The following is a 17880-nucleotide window of genomic DNA, read 5'->3' on the forward strand; positions in this document are numbered from 1 at the left end:
CAAAGGGAAAATATATTTAAGAAAAAGCAGTTGTGGGATTATTTGAGTTGTAAACTAAACTAATCACCCTTTTTCCCTGGAACACTTCTTTCTTGAACAAAAATGACTAACTGGTTATGAACACTTCTTGAACAAAAATGACTAACTGGTTATGAACACTTAGGTATTAATTTGATAAACATTATCTTGAAACTGAACAAAGTGAGCCTGCTAATTAAAGGTAGGTGACTAAAATTATTTGTTCCCAATGATAAAACTCAGGCTTTCAAGTGAAAACTAGAATTCTGAAAAACTTCTTTTCTCCATGTTAAGCTTCTAATTTCTCTGTGCCTGAAGATTTTTCTGATGGAATAGGTAGTGAAATAAGCAAATATGGTTACTTTCGTATTATATAATGTGATGTATCACCATTTAAAATACCTACATATGCCACTCTGGATAACAACATGGAGGTTCCTCAAAAAGTTGAAAATAGAGCTACCCTACGACCCAGCAATTGCACTATTGGGTATTTACCCTAAAGATACAAATGTAGTAATCTGAAGGGGCATGTGCATCTGAATGTTTATAGCAGCAATGTCCACAATAGCCAAACTATGGAAAGAACCTATATGTCCACCAACAGATAAAGAAGATGTGGGGTATATATACAATGGAATACTATGCAGCCTTCAAAAGAAATGAAATCTTGCCATTTGTGACGACCTAGATGGAACTAGAGGGTATTGTGCTTAGCAAAATAAGTCAATCAGAGAAAGACAACTGTCATATGGTCTCCCTAATATGAGGAAGTAGAGATGCAACGTGGGGGGCTTGGGGGGGGTAGGAAAAGAATAAATGAAACAAGATGGGATCGGGAGGGAGACAAACCATAAGAGACTTCTAATCTCACAAAACTAACTGAGGGTTTCCAGGGAAAGGGGGTTAGGGAGAGGGTGATGGGGTTATGGATATTAGGGAGGGTGTGTGCTATGGTGAGTGCTGTGAAGTGTGTCAACCTGGCGATTCACAACCTGTACCCCTACAGCTAATAATACATTATATGTTTATTAAAAAATTTTAAAATTATTTAAAAAAAAAAAACACCTTCAGGGCATTGGGCCATACTATTTTCTTAGAAATGTTTCTGACAATATTGGTATTTTCCTTGATACAGTTGTCATCAAAGACTAGTCATCAGCTAGCTGGGTTCTCTCTGTAATTTAAACCTAGCCTTTGTTCTTGGCAGGATTAGAGTTCATTCTCTTATTTGTTTTTTGTTATGTTTTTATTCTGTGAATAGTAATTTATGCAAGTTTGGTTTTATTTTTATATGAGAAGAATGGTAAGTTGCTTGCCACTTCCCAATAAAATATCCTGCAAAAGAGGGCTTAAATAGCAATCAATCAATCAATCAATCAATCAAAATAAAATACCTGCATAATTCAGAGAATCAGTGCTTTCCAAGGACCAAAGTGTATGAGGTACAACATCATGCATGACTAAAAAATCCTATTCAACATGCATGATAGAGCACTGGATCTTAATTTAACAGAGTTTAAAAAGTTTATTAATGTGATTTCAAATTCCACATTACCGTTAACCTCTAAGAAAGTACCACTTGTGGAGTTTTGATATAATACCAAAGGAGACCCCAAATTATCTGAAAACATCATTAAAATACTCCTGTCTTTTCCAACTGTTGATCTGTATGAGGCTGGATTTTCTTCATATACTTCAACTAAAATAACTTATCACACACAGATTGAATATGAAAGTAGATATGTGAATGTTTCATAGAATTCAAAAGTGAACCCATCCACGCTTGTTGTTTTCTGTATACTCTGGATGTAAAACAATTTTTTAAAGATTCATTTATTTATATTTTTGAGAGAGAGAGCATACGTATGCAAGAGTGGGAGGAGGGACAGAGAGAGATGGAGAGAGAGAACCTCAAGCAGACTCCCTGTTGAGCACAGAGCCCAATCCCAAGATCATGACCAGAGCCAAAATCAAGAGTCAGAGCCACCCAGGTGCCCAAAACAATTTAATAAGACTGTCACTGTTTTATATTCATACAAATCTCTTTGAAGTGTTTATATCTCTCTAAAATATCACTAATGTCCAATTTAATAGCTGGATTCGCATATCTACACTCAATAGTGTTAAGATGTCTGTTGTTTCCAACTTGACTTATAGATTAAATGCAGTCCCAATGAAAATCCCAAGAAGGTGTTATGTGGATATCAACAAACTGATTCTAAAATTTATATGGAAATGCAAAACTCAGATCAACATAATATTGAAGAAGAGGAACAAAGTTGGAGGACTGACACTACCTGAATAAAGCTACAATAATCAATACTGTGTAATCTTGGTGAAAGAAGAGACATAACTGAAACAGAATAGAGAGCCTAGATATAAACCCCCATGAATATCATCAACTGATCTTTGACAAAGGAGCAAAGACAATACAATGAAGCAAAGATAGTTTTTTCAACAAATGGTGCTAAAACAACTGGGCATCCGTATGCCAAAAACAAAACAAAAAACAAAAATGCATCTAGACACTTTATACCCTTCACAAAAATTAACTCAAAATGGGTCAGTGACCTAAATGTAAAATACACAACTGTGAAACTACTGGAAGATAACACAGGAGAAAACCTAGATGACATTGGGTATGGTGATGCCATTTTAGATACAAAATGAAACATATGGTCCATGAAAGAAATAATGGATAATTTCATTAAAATTAAAAACTTGCTTTGTGAAAGACAATGTCAACAGCAGAAGAGAAGCAACAGACAAGGAGAAAAAACTAACAAAAAACATATCTAAGAAAGGAATGTTTTCTGTAATATATAAAACACAACACAAGAGCAAACAACCCAATTTAAAAAATGGAACAAAAACTTTAAGAAAGAAGATGTACAGATGGCAAATAGACACATGAAAAGATGCTCTACATCATGTTATCAGGGAAATGTAAATTAAAAAAACAAATGAGATACTGCTACATACCTATTAGAATGGTGAAAATCTGGAACACTGTCAACATCCAATTCTGGTGAGAATGTGGAGCAACAGGAACTTTCATACAGTTGCTGGTAGGAATGCAGAATAGTACAGTTACTTTGGAAAACAGTTTGGTGGTTTCTTACAAAACTAAACATACTGTTTTCATACAATCCAGCAGTCATACTACTTGGTATTTACCCAAACAAAATGTGTATCCTTGTCCACACAAAAACCTACTCATGGATGTTTTAAAGCAGCTTAATTCATAATTGCCAAAACTTGGAAGCAACCAAGGTGTCCTTCAGGAGATGAGTGGCTAAGCTGTGGCACATTCAGACAATGGAATATTATACAGCACTAAAAGACGTGACCTATTAAGTGATGAAAAGACATGGGGAAATTTATAACGTGAGTCAAAGAACTTATAATGAAAACTTAGAAAATATTTAACTATAGAATGACTGATAATATAAGATATAGTTAAAGTAGTACTTAGAGAAATATATCATCTTAAATGCTTACATCAGGAAAAAAGAAACGCTCAGAATTCAGGAGTTAAAATATATCTGAGGAAGGTAGGAGGAAGGAAATTGTAAAGATGAGCAGAAACTATTGAGATAGAAAACATCCCAGGCACCTGGGTGGCTCAGTCAGTTAACTGTCTGCCTTCAGTTCAGGTCATGATCCCAGGGTTCTGGGATTGAGGCCCGTATCAGGCTCCCAGTATCCTGTTCTCTCCCTCCTCTCCTCCCTTCCAATGCTCTCTCTTGCTATTTCTCTCTCTCAAATAAATAAATGAAATCTTAAAAAAAAAAAAAAAAAGAAAGAAAGAAATGGAAAATATCCATTCACTAGAAAGGATTAGCAAAGCCAAAAGTTGTTGATTCAGAAAACACAAGGAAATGGACAGTTTATAGCAGGAATGATCTAGAAACGAAAGAAGACACAAAGTGCATTGAGAATGAAGAAATATACAAAACTATAGATTTTGCAGAGATTAAGATAATAAAAAGGTTTTAAAAAGCTTTATGTCATTAAATTTGAAACCTTGGATGAAATGTATAAATTCCAAGATGGAAAATTATTTATCTAAACTGGCTTTGGGAGACACTAAACACTAAATACTTCTGTAATCATTAAAGAAATTGTATCTGTAATTAGAAACTTTTCCCAAGGGGCACCTGGGTGGCTCAGTGGGTAAAGGCCTCTGCCTTCAGCTCAGGTCATGATCCCAGGATTCTGAGATCGAGCCCCACATCGGGCTCTTTGCTCTGCGGGGAGCCTGCTTCTTCCTCTCTCTGTCTGCCTGCCTCTCTGCCTACTTGTGATCTCTGTCTGTCAAATAAATAAATAAAACCTTAAAAAAAGAAAAGAAAAAAAGAAACCTCTCCCAAAAGGAAATAGGACCCGATTATATTGTCCCCCTACCCAGGAATGTGGAGTTGCTTTAACTTTAGAAGATATATCAAATTACACTTTAATAGAGTAAGGGTTTTAAAAAATCTTAAATTATCCCAAAATATATTTTTTAAAGATTTTATTTATTTATTTGACAGAGACAGAGAAGGAATACAGGGGAGTAGGAGAAGTAGAAGCAAGCTCCCCGCTGAGCAGGGAGCCTGAGGCAGGGCTCTATCTCAGGACCCTGGGATCATGACCTGAGGGAAAGGCAGACACTTAACCTACTGAGCCACCCAGGTGCCTCCAAACAGACTCTTTAACTATAAAGAACAAACAGATGGTTACCAGAGGGGAGGTAGGGCAGGGATATAGGTGACATAAACGAAGGGAATTAAGAGTACACTTCTCTTGATGAGCACTGAGTAATAATATGGACTATATTGGTATACCTGAAACTAATATAACACTGTATGTTAACTAAATCAGAATTTTAAAAGACCCTCAAACCAGAAGAACATAATAGCAGAATAAAAGCGATTTTTCAATTTCATGAAAAAAAGAAAAAAAATAATCAGCAGTAGGAAAAGCTACAAAAGATTTTACAAAGTGGAAACACATGGCCAATAAACTATGAAAAGATAATCAATGCCATTAATAATCATGGAAATGCAATTAAGATGCAATGAAGTAATATTTAATAATCTCAGATTGGCAAAATGAAAAGAAAAATACTAAGGGAGAGGGAACACTGCACTCCATCCCAGGGTCTTGGGATCATGACCTGAGCCAAAGGTAGATGGTTTAACCAACTGAGCCACCCTGGCGCCCCAGCTAAGGCTTGCTTTTTTTTTTTTTTAATTATAGAAGAGTACTTGGGGAAAATGAGAGTGAGATTTCTTAAGTAAAATGATTTTATTATGTAAGAACTTCCTTAGGGAAAGTATTTCTTTCTTTCTTTCTTTTTTTTTTTTTTAAAGATTTTATTTATTTATTTATTTGACAGGTAGAGATCACAAGTAGGCAGAGAGGCAGGCAGAGAGAGAGAGAGAGAGAGGGAAGAAGGCTCCCCACTGAGCAGAGAGCCCGATGTGGGGCTCGATCCCAGGACCCCAAGATCATGACTTGAGCCAAAGGCAGCGGCCTAACCCACTGAGCCACCCAGGCGCCCCAGGGAAAGTATTTCTGAAAGTGTGATTTTAGATTAACTGGATTAGAATCACCTGGTAGTAGTGGTGTGGGTGTGGGTGGGGCAGGATGGGAGTAGAGAAGGGAGGTACTTATTATTTTTAGAAATGCAGCAGATTTCCCAGCCCATCTCTGGTTTTGCTAATTTAAGATCTCCGGGGGTGGGATCCAGTTATCTAGATTGTCTAAAGCCCTCCTAGTTTTTTGTTTTTTAGTAAACACTAAAATTTAAGAATTTCAGCTTTAGGATTTTTGAAGTAATTCCTTAAATACTGTCAGATTCATACAAACATGTTTAAATGTAGGCCCAGAGACAAAAACTTAGTTTTAAATTTACGTGAATCCTCACTTCTTACTGACTTTTGTTGTCTTTCTTTCTCTCAGAGTCTTTTACTATTTTTTCCTCTTATTTCGTCCTCTTTTCCACTTTGCATATGACATGAAATAGCTTTAGGACTCTGGCAGCAATATGAGTAATTCTCTCTAAACTCCTTCTGCCTGGCTGGCCCCTACTCCTTACTGGAAGGCTCATAGGGTGTAAAAGACATGCTCATTTTGCAACTGCAAACACTTATATTTTGTTCTTCTTTGTAGAACTGTTAATAGTAATGATATCAATTTTGGGTGGGTAAAGATTTAAACTCAGTTGTAAAAAGTGAAGATTCGTGGAGCTGGGGTTAGAGCTATGAAAGATCCTTATATTTATTTCTCTCATTACTGTTCTTTTTAAATATCTTTTCTATGGGGTAGCTAATTTTAAAGAGGAAAACAATATGCGAGCTTGGTGAAGAATTACTAGAAATACCATTCAGACCTTTTTTCCCAGCAGAGACTCTAGCGAGATCCTGCGTTAATAGTAGGAATGGATATTGTAGACTCAAAAGGGCTCTGTTTTGTTCACCTGTCCAGACTTTACAAAGGGCTGTTTTCATTGTTGCTGAGCAAGTAAATACTTAATTAAGTGGTACAGCTAATTATGTTTAGAATTCAGTAGCCTTTATTTTCTCTTGTTTCAGAGACGCTGATTTACCGAAAGCTTAAAAACTCCTTGAGTTCAGCAAAAAACCTTTTCTGTGCAGTTTTTATCTAAAAAATGCATTTGAATGTTAATCAGCAAAACTCTGGATTTTGTTGGAATTACACTTCAGTTGGGCTTTCAAAATTATGCTCATTTCCAAGTTACCTTAATTTTTATAGTTTATTTGCTTATAAAATTAAATAATTATTATCAAGGGATTAATTAATATACTTTTTGAAACAGATTTTTTAGCAAAATTAAAAATATGTGTAGTTTCTATGTCATGCTTCCAATACAGAGGCTTTAAAACCTGTATTATATGTAAAAGTTGTTCGCTATTCTAAAGGTACAATAAGAGATTATTGTTCATATCAGTGTAATAAATTGATACTACCTGATCATACTTTTTCATTTTGCACATCGTCAGAACCTTGGACCTTAATCTTATTCTTTGATTGACAGTAGCGACCAGGGAAAGAATACTTGTATTGTTTGGGATAGTCACATCTGTTCAGCTTGATTCAGTTGAGGGTATTTGCATATTCTTAAGTATTTCTTCTGAGAGGGCTTAAATCCTTCTCAAGTACTTGATGCATTTTTAAAATTCATTCATAAGGTATCTACATGCACTAATAGTTCTGTATAATATTGCTGTGCATAATCTGACAGATAAGACCACATTTTAAAGCAAGGTATTCTTTAGGGATGCTACATTACATTTTTACTTGTCCTGCTGGCAGAAATGTCAATTTTTTCTAAAAGCCTGGTTTAATGTTTTGATTAAATTAGTCTCTCTTTATTTTAGGCAGGTTTGTCAATCATAAGACAAAGTAAAGATCTATTAATAATTCAAAGATTAATGGTAGTTTTTCCTGTCTTGGTTGGAAAATTGAATAATTTTATAGCTTAAATGGATTTCTGATTAGTCTCCTTATTTTTATACCAGAGGTTAGTGAGGCTCGGGTTACTTACTCAAGGTCACACAGCTTGAAAATTAGGCCTTATTTTAGATCTGAACTCCCAGACCAGTAAATTCTAAGGAATGCTGGTATATGTCTCTGATTTACATGATTTACAAATCATCTTCATATAAAAATGTCCCTTTGCCATTAGAACACATAGTCAGGGATTATGTCTTAATTATCATCATATCACTCCTGAATCAACAATGTGTCTTATACATAGTTAATGCCCAATCATTATTTTGCTGTTTTGTTTTCATTGTTCTCTTAGGCTATTATTCTGTAAAGAATAATTTTGAAATGAGATAGCTTATTATTAGAATGTTAAGTACCCTTGATAGCAAATAGATTTCATTTTATATTCATTTCTGATAAATTGGTAATAGCTGTGTAGAAAATTTTGAGACCTGTTGGAGTCATTTGGCAGTGTCTGCCACAGACATAGCATCCCAGAAACCAATGGTTTCATCCTTAGTAAACGTGACCTGAGGGAAAGGAAAGAGAAATGTAGAGTGGAGTGCCCAGAAAAGCCCCTGAGAAGAAATAAGGCTCAAATTAGAAGATAAATAGAACTCAGATACTGTAGGTAAAAATGAGGTTAGAATGCCATAGAGGCTGGGAGTTCCATAAAAAATTGGAGGCATTCAGAAGAGGAGAAATATCATTAGGTTACATTAAATAGAATGAAAGGGAGGAAAACAGCTTTTGAGTACTTTTGATGCCTATCTCTGTGCTAGATCCTCTTTTTTGGAGGAACTCTGGACACTTTCTATCCTAGTTTGCATTAGTTGCTTTTTCTTTTTTGAGCTATTTACGGTTGTTTTAGTTTGTCTTTATTTCTGCCTGGGCCAGCTCTCTCCAATTTTTATGTCTTATTTAAAGATATAAAAGTTTTAACTTCATCACAATTTTATTTCAAATTTATATTACAGGAATTCAGGAGGGAAGTTTCAACTGTTACTTAATCATATTATTAAAGTACTATTTTAAACTACTTGGCTGTAAAATAAATAACTCCAAGATTCTGAATTATTTTTCATTTTCCAGGAATCCCCTTCTGGTCGAAGGAAAGCTCTTGCTACTAGCAGCATCAACATGAAACAGTATGCAAGCCCTATGCCAACTCAGACTGATGTCAAGTTAAAATTCAAGCCATTGTCTAAAAAAGTTGTCTCTGCCACTCTCCAGTTTTCATTATCTTGCATCTTCCTTAGGGAAGGAAAAGCCACGTAAGTTTCTTTTGTCAAGAAGACAAGCTGCTTCTGGGTGTGTTTTAAAACTGTATGTAAACAGCTTTTGAGTCAGTAGACTGGCAACAGTTGAGAAGAACCTACTGCATACCAGTCATTCTTGACATTCTTTGGTTCAGAGGCTAAATTAAATGAACTCTTTGTTATTTATAGTCTCTTGACTCTAGAGAGTGAACAGTAATATAAAAGTAACAAGTTCCAAATTTTAAATTGTATGTTATTAGGGTATCATACACATTTGTTTTGTATTTCATTGTCTTCAGTGGGAGTAACTGTACTCTCAAGTACAGACAATTCAGTTTGAAGAGCTTTTCCCAATTCACGTTCTCTGGCTCAGCCTTCTAAGAATTGTATAGCAAAGTACAATTTGCTATGATTATTCATTTCAAAAATCACTTCTTAAGCACTGAATAGGCATTGCATGACGGTAGTTCCTGCACCAGGTCTGGTCTCCTAAGGGCAAAATTCTAACTGGATAAAATGAGGTAAACATACCCGGAGCCACAAGAAAACTAATATGCACCATGGTCATTGCATACAGTCAAGTCAAGGATGAGTGCATGTTGGAGGTATAATGAAGGGGTTAGTACCTGTTTGGAGAGGAAGATCAAGAAGGGAAGAAATGGAAATTCTAAGCCTAGACTTAAAAGGTAAGAGGAAGAGACTAGCTATAAACATTTTGATCCAATCTAAATCATAGTTCTAAATGTATTTGAGCCAGTGGAATGTGGTTACTATAATTGGCCATGTTCACTTGACTGATTAGACTAGATTCTGTGTGTCAGTCAAGATGAGATGTTTGGCACTCATCTACAGGGCAGCAAACGACTTGGTAGATAACAGTAAGCCCCATCTCTGGAAAGTTGGCTTTTGAGTGAGTGTGGTAGAGAGACAGTACAGAATGAAAGCAATCAGTCTTTCATCTCAGAACCTTAAATTTTAGTCTTAAATACTGAGAAATTAAAAATAAATACCTTACCCTGAAGTACAAGTCAAAATGAAAGGAAAGGAAACAGGAAGAAGAGAGAAAACAAAACCAGAGAAGGTCCTTTGATTGTGGACTCCTTTCCACTGGGCAGCAGTAAGTGAATCAGCACGATCCATGGAGAATCTGGGTGAGAGGAATTCAGTTGAACCAAATGTCTCAATTCCAGTGGAGAATTCTCTCAAAACACCCTAAACTCCCTCTCTACCTCCACACTCCTTGCTTCCTAACCTTGCACAGAAAAATAAATAGTCAAGGTTAAAATCCAAAATATGAGGAAGTTAAAGTTAAAGAAGTAAAATTAAGCAAGTTAACATTTTAAGAATAATGTTGTATCTTGAAATTATCCCCCATTGGCAGGTGAGCAATTTATAAGGCATTCCTATAAGGTAATACAACTTTTTTTGTTTATTCAAACTTTGTGTCACTGAATTTATTTTTAAAAGGGGAAATAATTTGGTTAACTCTAACCTTATGTGAGAGAAAATGCATAGAATTTTAAAAACCTGTTTAGTCTGCAAAGTTGCACTGTATTTAGGAAATAAATGAATATTAGTGAACATTTCTTTACAAAACAGTTTTCTTTTTTTTTATTTTATTGTGGTAAGAGAAATAGTATCTTAATTTGGCTTTCTGAATTTTAGGGAAGTATATAAAATTGAAATTTAGCTCATATATAATATTAGAAATGTGTTTTATACACTGTAGTTTATTTGAAATTTAAAGTGAAAATAATAGATCAAGAAAACTTAAAGTATTTGATATTTGGAGTATTTAATGTAAACTGTATACACATATACTTAAAATACTTCAAGATAAAGACGTTTTTACATTTTATCAAATATATAGTATTTAACTTAGAATCAACCCATCTTGTAATTTTTAAAATGCTAGACTTCAAGGTGTTTTTTTCTGTTACAGTAGTTCCTTAACTTCTGGGGAGTTCTGGCCCCTTTGAGAAAAGTGCACATTTAAATAAGATTTAAATAAGATTTAAATGTAATTTATGGTGGTTTACCATTTCTTTTTCTTCCTACTCACCAAACCAAAAGGGTTCATGAATTTCAGATGAAGAATTTCTATTCTAATTTACTTTGAAAGTTTGAGTATTTTAAAGTCCAGATCTCATTGATTTGCAAGCTACCTCACTGTTTTATGAAACAAGTTTTTATTTCCAGGTTTAATGATTAGGAAACCATACTTTAATCCTATGAAGAAAATTTTAGTCTTCAACAGATCTGCAGCACAGTTAAACTAACTCCTAACCAGTTAGTTTTTAATCCAGTTTGCTTTTTACCATTTAAACATACCATTTAAAAATGAATTTAGACTTTTCAATAGTCTTGGGCAACTATTTAAAAAGGCTCATTAACATATTGAAAGAAGGACTATATTATTATTTTCTTGAGCAATCTTTTTTCAAACAATGCCATTTCATGAGCTGTATATTAAATTTTAAATCATTCATGTAGGGATGAAGACATGCAGAGTCTGGCTAGTTTAATGAGTATGAAGCAGGCTGACATTGGCAATTTAGATGACTTTGAAGAAGATAATGAAGATGATGATGAGAACCGAGTGAACCAAGAGGAAAAGGCAGCAAAAATTACAGGTTGGTTTTATTAGCATTAAGATAGAAGTTTATCTTTTTTTTTTTTTTTCTTTTGCAAAGTTTAAAACTCATTCTTGTTTTCCAGGAAAAAACAATGCTTCTAACAAAATATTTTTTCTTCCTTAAAGCTGTTTTAATATAATATACCATTTAGCTCTCTGAAAACTTTATGGACTGATGGTTAGTACAGATTTTCACAATTTAAAAATCAAGTCCAAGCTTCGTTAAGAAAGCATAAAACTTCAGTGGGACTACTGATTATAGTATAAAGTAACCTACATATGTTCACACTTTTGTGAGTTTAAGGATGAACCTTCTTCTTTTTCTTCCTTTTTTTAAGATTTTATTTATTTATTTGACAGACAGAGATCATAAGTAGGCAGAGAGACAGGCAGAGGGGGAGAGGGAAGCAGGCTCCCTGGTGGGCAGAGAGGCTCCATCCCAGGACCCTAAGATCATGACCTGGGCCGAAGGCAGGAGCTTAACCTACTGAGCCACCCAGTGGGTTAAGGTTTTACTTAAAACCTTCTTTTAAGGGCGCCTGGGTGGCTCAGTGGTTAAGCCGCTGCCTTCGGCTCAGGCCATGATCTCAGGGTCCTGGGATCGAGTCCCGCATCGGGCTCTCTGCTCGGCAGGGAGCCTGCTTCCTCCTCTCTCTCTCTCTCTGCCTGCCTCTCTGCCTACTTGTGATTTCTCTCTGTCAAATAAATAAATAAAATCTTAAAAAAAAAAAAAAACCTTCTTTTAAGTAAAGATCTTTAAGGGTATCAGGACAAGATGAATTGTCTACCTTCTTCTAGCTCATGTGCATTTATTCACATAAATTATGGCACATTTTTTTTTTAATTTGTATATATCTTATGTATCCTTATATCTAAAAGCTTCCATGTAGGTATTCTTTATGGCTGGTTTGATCACACTACTAAGATGATAAGTGGTTAGAATCTCTTTGTATTAAGTGGTCAGTAAATATTGATAATCTGGCTACCATACTTACAGAATTGATGTTATACCTTTATTATTAGAGTGAAAAGCACAATATACATACTTCTTTCAGCTAATGAATTGTTCTGAATTTTTGTGTTGCTATTCCTTGACTTCTGTCATGTACTTGCCTATTGGTGAATGTTTCCAAATTCTTGACACTTTGCCAGACATCTCTTGGCTCAACCCCAACTATTTCTATCATAATGGTAATTAGTGTTAGGGAGAATTTTCATTAATCACATGACCCATTTACCTCCTTAGCCAAAAATTTCCTTGACTTTCTGAATTCTCGTAATACTCATTTCCTCTCCATTTCTAGAAATTTATTATAAAGAATTGAACAGACTTCTATGCAAAGATGGATGTTTTGTCCTCTACAAATTTTGTAAATTAATATTTTCTAATGTATGATTGGCATTTTGATTTCTTCAACCCAAGGTTGTTTAGGAGAATGTATTTTATCATGGGCTTTATAGTTCATTTCTTTGTTTAAATTTATTCAAATAAAATTCTGAAGACTTTCAAACTTCAATCTCAGATAAGTGAGGTAAAGTTTGAAAGTCTTCAGAATAGTCTAGATATATGATCTATTTTTGTAAATTTTCCATAAATATCTTTTTACATGTATATTCTATTTGTTGATTCAGCATATATTTATTAGACCAAACCTTAACTTTTTAGTCATTTATATTCTTTTTTGTATAGTCATCTGTGAAAGAGAATTTCAATGCTTAATTCTTTAGTGCATAAAAGTTAATTTTCTACTAGTTTCATTAGGGATTATAATTTGATTTGCCCGATTTAATGCCTTATGCTGAGATATTTGCCTGATGTTAATATTTATAACGCATGCTTGCTTTTTTTTTTTTAGTATTGGTATTTTCCTTGTGTATTTATTACTTTCCTTTTAACCTGTATTCAGTGCTTCTCTTATAAACAGTATTTGGTTTATTTGTTTTTATATTCTTTGTCCTTGATAGTTATATTTTTGATAACTACATACTTAATTTCACTTACTACTTTATTTATACTTTTATTTGGGAATTTTCTTACTACTTTTTTCCCATCCACCCCTTAAATCTTACCATTCTCAAATGTTCTTTATTTAAGCATTTGTAAATAGAGTAATTTGGAAGTTAACACATTTTATTTTCATTTCAGTATACTATCCTCTAAGATAAATAAGCCAGATGGATAAATAAATGAACCTATATTTCTCTACTAACATTAAAAATTAAACAGGGGTACCTGGCTGTCTCAGTTAGTAGAGCATGTTACTCTTGATCTCAGGGTTATGAGTTTGAGCCCCACATTGTGTGTAGAGAGTACTTAAAAATAAAGTCTTAAAAAATAAATAAATGAATAAAACAGTATGTTGGCTTTCCTTATGTAAGATGAGAGATTCAATATTATATTCTCTTTATTCAAACCTCTCTGTCTAGCCCTTCCTGGCTATTATGTTTATTTCAATAATATTTTGGATTTTTAGTAATATATGCAGACATTTATATTATGATTGTGATTGATGCCAGCAACCATTATACAGTACTTTTTTTTTTAAAGATTTTTATTTATTTATTTGACAGACAGAGATCACAAGTAGGCAGAGAGGCAGGCAGAGAGAGAGGAGGAAGCAGGCTCCCTGCGGAGCAGAGAGCTTGATGTGGGGCTCCATCCCAGGACCCTGGGATCATGACCTGAGCCGAAGGCAGAGGCTTTAACCCACTGAGCCTGGGTGGGTTGTACAGTACTTTTTAAAAATGCCATGTGTTACCTATCTTTGAGTTCTTTATTTGGCTAGCTGACGTACTTCAGGAAGGATACATTAATTACCTTCCTCTACCACCACTGGTGACTTTTTACCTATCTTTCAAAATTTTATTTTATTGACATGTACTCTGGGAAACACTTCATGCCCACTTAAGCTTGATCATTCCAGCCCCTCTGCTACTGTTGTACTATTTACTAATATAGGCATTTTCTTACAGCATGAATGTTTATAACTGCAGTAGGATATAATTTGATCTTTAAGTTGGAGGATGTGGTTTGTTCTTCATAGATGGCTTTTGCTTAAAACTAAATCTCAGCTAGACACTAGTACCATAGGTAGGAATTTTAAAAAACCACATATTTTCATAGCTGTTTTGGGCAGTGTTGTAAATTGTAATCAAAAGATCACAGCAGTGGGGAAGAAAACGGTTATAACAATATGTCAGAAGTTTTATTGTGGTATTGAAAGGAAAAGAAAGAACATTATTTTTGATATATATAATGAAAATATTGAGTAATAATTAGAGTTTATAGCTAAACCCTTGTCTTAGTCTGTTTGGACTGCTACAATAAAATACCATAGATAGGTACCTTATGAGGGCCCTCTTCTGGGTCACAGACCTCTTGTTGTATTCCTCACTTGGTGGAATGGGGAAAGGGATCTCTTTGGAGCCGGCCCCCTGTAGAAGGGCATTAATATTATTCATGAAGGCTCTGTCCTCATGACCTAATCCTCTCCCAAAAGTTCCACCTCCTAATACCATCACACTGGGAATTAAGATTTCAACATATGAATTTTGGGGGGACACAAGCATTTCAACAAGTAACCCTTATTGCCTAATCATACACATACACCTTATTTTCTAAAATTCATATTGCATGGAGCACTGGGTGTGGTGCATAAACAATGAATTTTGGAACACTGGAAAATAAAATAAAATAATAAAACTAAATAAAATTTTTGTAGGAGGAATAGCTTTCTAGCCTAAAATCCTCTGACCCTAATCAGAGAAGTTGTTTTAATGCAACTTGTGATGATCCAAGATTTCTTTGAAATTTTACTATTTTTGTGTTGTTATTTATGTATGTATTTCTTTTCCCCATTTTCTGAAATTGTTCAAGGTAGAGACTACGTTCTAGTAATTTTTTCAACTCTAGCTTCTGGCACATTGTCTAGAACATATTGAGAATTTAAGATGTGTTAACTGAAAGGCCATAAATCAATGAAGGGACTTCCATTTCCTATTTAAGCCCATACTGATCACTCTTGCTTATTATATTGTTCCATTTATTTGACCTTTACTCATGTACCACCTTATTCAGGGTTGGAGTGGTCCCATTTTATGGAAGGCATGTGATCTGGAGGAGACATAATTCAAACCTTAAATAATTCAAGACTAGCTTTCTAAAAGTAATGAATGCAAAATGTGTGTTGAGGGAGTAAGGGTAGATGGAAACAGTGGTGATTAGATGCATGCTCTTAAGTCAATCCACAGTCATTGTAGCATATTTTTTCTTTGATGTTACTTTTTTTTTCTCTATTATATTTGCAGAGTATAGTCACTTAAATTAATAGCACCATGTTATGGCAGTTGTTTGGCATCCTTAGTTGCATTTTTTAGCACATGTAAATTCCATTCCAAACTTATTATCTTTCAGAAATTTTTTTTTAGCACCAGCACTACCACTCTAAAAATGTTTTGGTAAAGTAGTTTTAAGATAGTTGAAAAGATATTAAAATTTAACAATAGTAATGTTAAAGCAATAGGTTAGGACTAAACAAAAAGTGCATTTTATAAAGTATGGTGGGTATTTTTATTTATTGGTTAAAGTGGCAGTGGGTTTTTTTTTCCCCCCCTAAGAAATCTTTTTTTTTTTTATTTTTTAAGATTTTATTTATTTATTTGACACAGAGAGAGAGAGATCACAATAGGCAGAGAAGCAGGCAGAGAGACAAGGGGAAGCAGGCTCCCCGCCAAGCAGAGAGCCCAACTCGGACCATAGTCCCAGGACCCCAAGGTCACAACCCGAGCCGAAGGCAGAGGCCCAATCCACTGAGCCACCCAGGCGCCCTAAAGTGGCAGTAGTTTAAACACAGCTTATATTAGCTCTTCCTTGCAGGTTTGAAATTGCTGACAGAATGTTGATGGAGGAAGGAATCACTATTTTAAATTTCATCTCTATTAATTATATCTATATATTGTAATATAAATGCATAAAATGCAATCACATATCAATAAAAATTATATGGGTATATTATTTCCCAACTAAGCTGCAAACTTCTTGAGGGAACAGAGTATCACAATTATTTTGTGATACTTTAGATTGATATCTAGAGGCTCATCATTTAGTCAGTGATTTCTTATGGAATATTGCTGTGAGATCAATAGTACTTAACAAATATTCTGAAATTAGTCTTTGCTATAAGGTAAATAAAAATTCGTGATATCTATACTTGGATTGATCAAAAATCTCTACTCTGTTCTGTCTGAGACAAAATTCACTGCTAACTGAAAACATGTTTTAGAACAGAAACCTTTTATTGATACTGTTATGTACAAGTGTGTTCTACTAAGAGGTGCAGCACCAGTAAATGGGCAAGGAAGTTTTGAATTACAATTAGAAGAATCAGTGAAATGTAGTGGGAATAATAGACCTTGGAGATGGAGAAACAAAGCAGTATTAGAAAACATGTATGGCTTTAAAACAATCAGTGCCTCTGTCTAGAGATATGGCAACTTCGGAATTCATGAACCGCTATATGGCAGTATGACCATCTTTAGGATTTCTGTTGAATTTCTGCACACATAACAAGAAGAGAAAAAAGATTCCTCCATAAATAACAATGTCCTGTTGAATACAGCTCAGAAAGTCACGTTCAACTGAAGCAGTTTATAGCAGAGCATTATTGGAGAAACTCAGACATTATGAAATACCGGAAAGATACCAGTATACTTAAAGCTGTAGCAAAGATAACCAAGGGTTTTACTTAGGTTCAACCAGATATTCAGACTAAGCATTAGATACACCTAGAGAAAGATATTGGAAACACAGAAACACAACAGCATGCCAGCAGAGCATTCTGTTTTCACTCGAGTCCTCAAATCATCCCAGGTCCCATTTTTTTTTTACCTCTGTCTCCACATGACAGCTTAGGTACAAGGAGACAAGTCCACATAGTTAGAAGCAGGGATTGCCTTGGTTTAGACTCCATGCTGCACAAGAGCTGGTATCTTTTGAAACATTTAATAGGTATAGTTTCCAGGGTTTCTATAACCGAAATGCGTAGTTAAAAGAGTCCACAATCACAGAAGCCCAAAACTGTGACCTTCCATCGGATATATAGTTCATTCATTGTCTTCCCATCCAGATGCAGTTTATAAATTAAAATCATTTTTACCATAAGCACTATTGTCTGGTGTTTATTACTCCATTTCCTATAGTTTGTAAAGTTAATTTGGGAGGAGGAAGTGTGACATATTGGCTAATTTCAGAGAATATAATCTTAAGCATAGATGGTAGTAGAGGAGATTACCAGTTCATATTTGAAGAGCCAAGGTTGATTATGGGATGCCTTAGCCCTCTAACATTACATGTCTTACTCATTAGGACTATGATTGGGGAAAAAATAGGTCTTTCTCCTTTGAGTAGAAGGTCTCTCAGAATGAACTTGGGACTCTGGTCAGAGAATAATACATCCATTAATTTGC

The 17880-nt window shown here is 34.6% G+C and overlaps 1 protein-coding gene across 13 annotated transcripts in view; it reads left to right on the forward strand.

The window, feature by feature from the left end:
* The window catches only part of EHBP1 (EH domain binding protein 1), a 360247-nt gene that overhangs the window by 151732 nt on the left and 190635 nt on the right, over positions 1-17880 (forward strand). For all 13 annotated transcript variants that reach the window (XM_004742041.2, XM_004742042.2, XM_045077893.1 and 10 more), the window contains 2 exons: positions 8614-8795; positions 11274-11413. In XM_004742041.2, the coding sequence (XP_004742098.1) occupies positions 8614-8795; positions 11274-11413 (322 nt within the window). The remainder of the gene's footprint in view (positions 1-8613; positions 8796-11273; positions 11414-17880) is intronic.

The sequence above is a fragment of the Mustela putorius genome, unplaced genomic scaffold, assembly GCF_011764305.1.
Source record: "Mustela putorius furo isolate JIRA1106 unplaced genomic scaffold, ASM1176430v1.1 tig00000224_pilon_pilon_pilon, whole genome shotgun sequence".
NCBI lineage: Eukaryota > Metazoa > Chordata > Mammalia > Carnivora > Mustelidae > Mustela > Mustela putorius.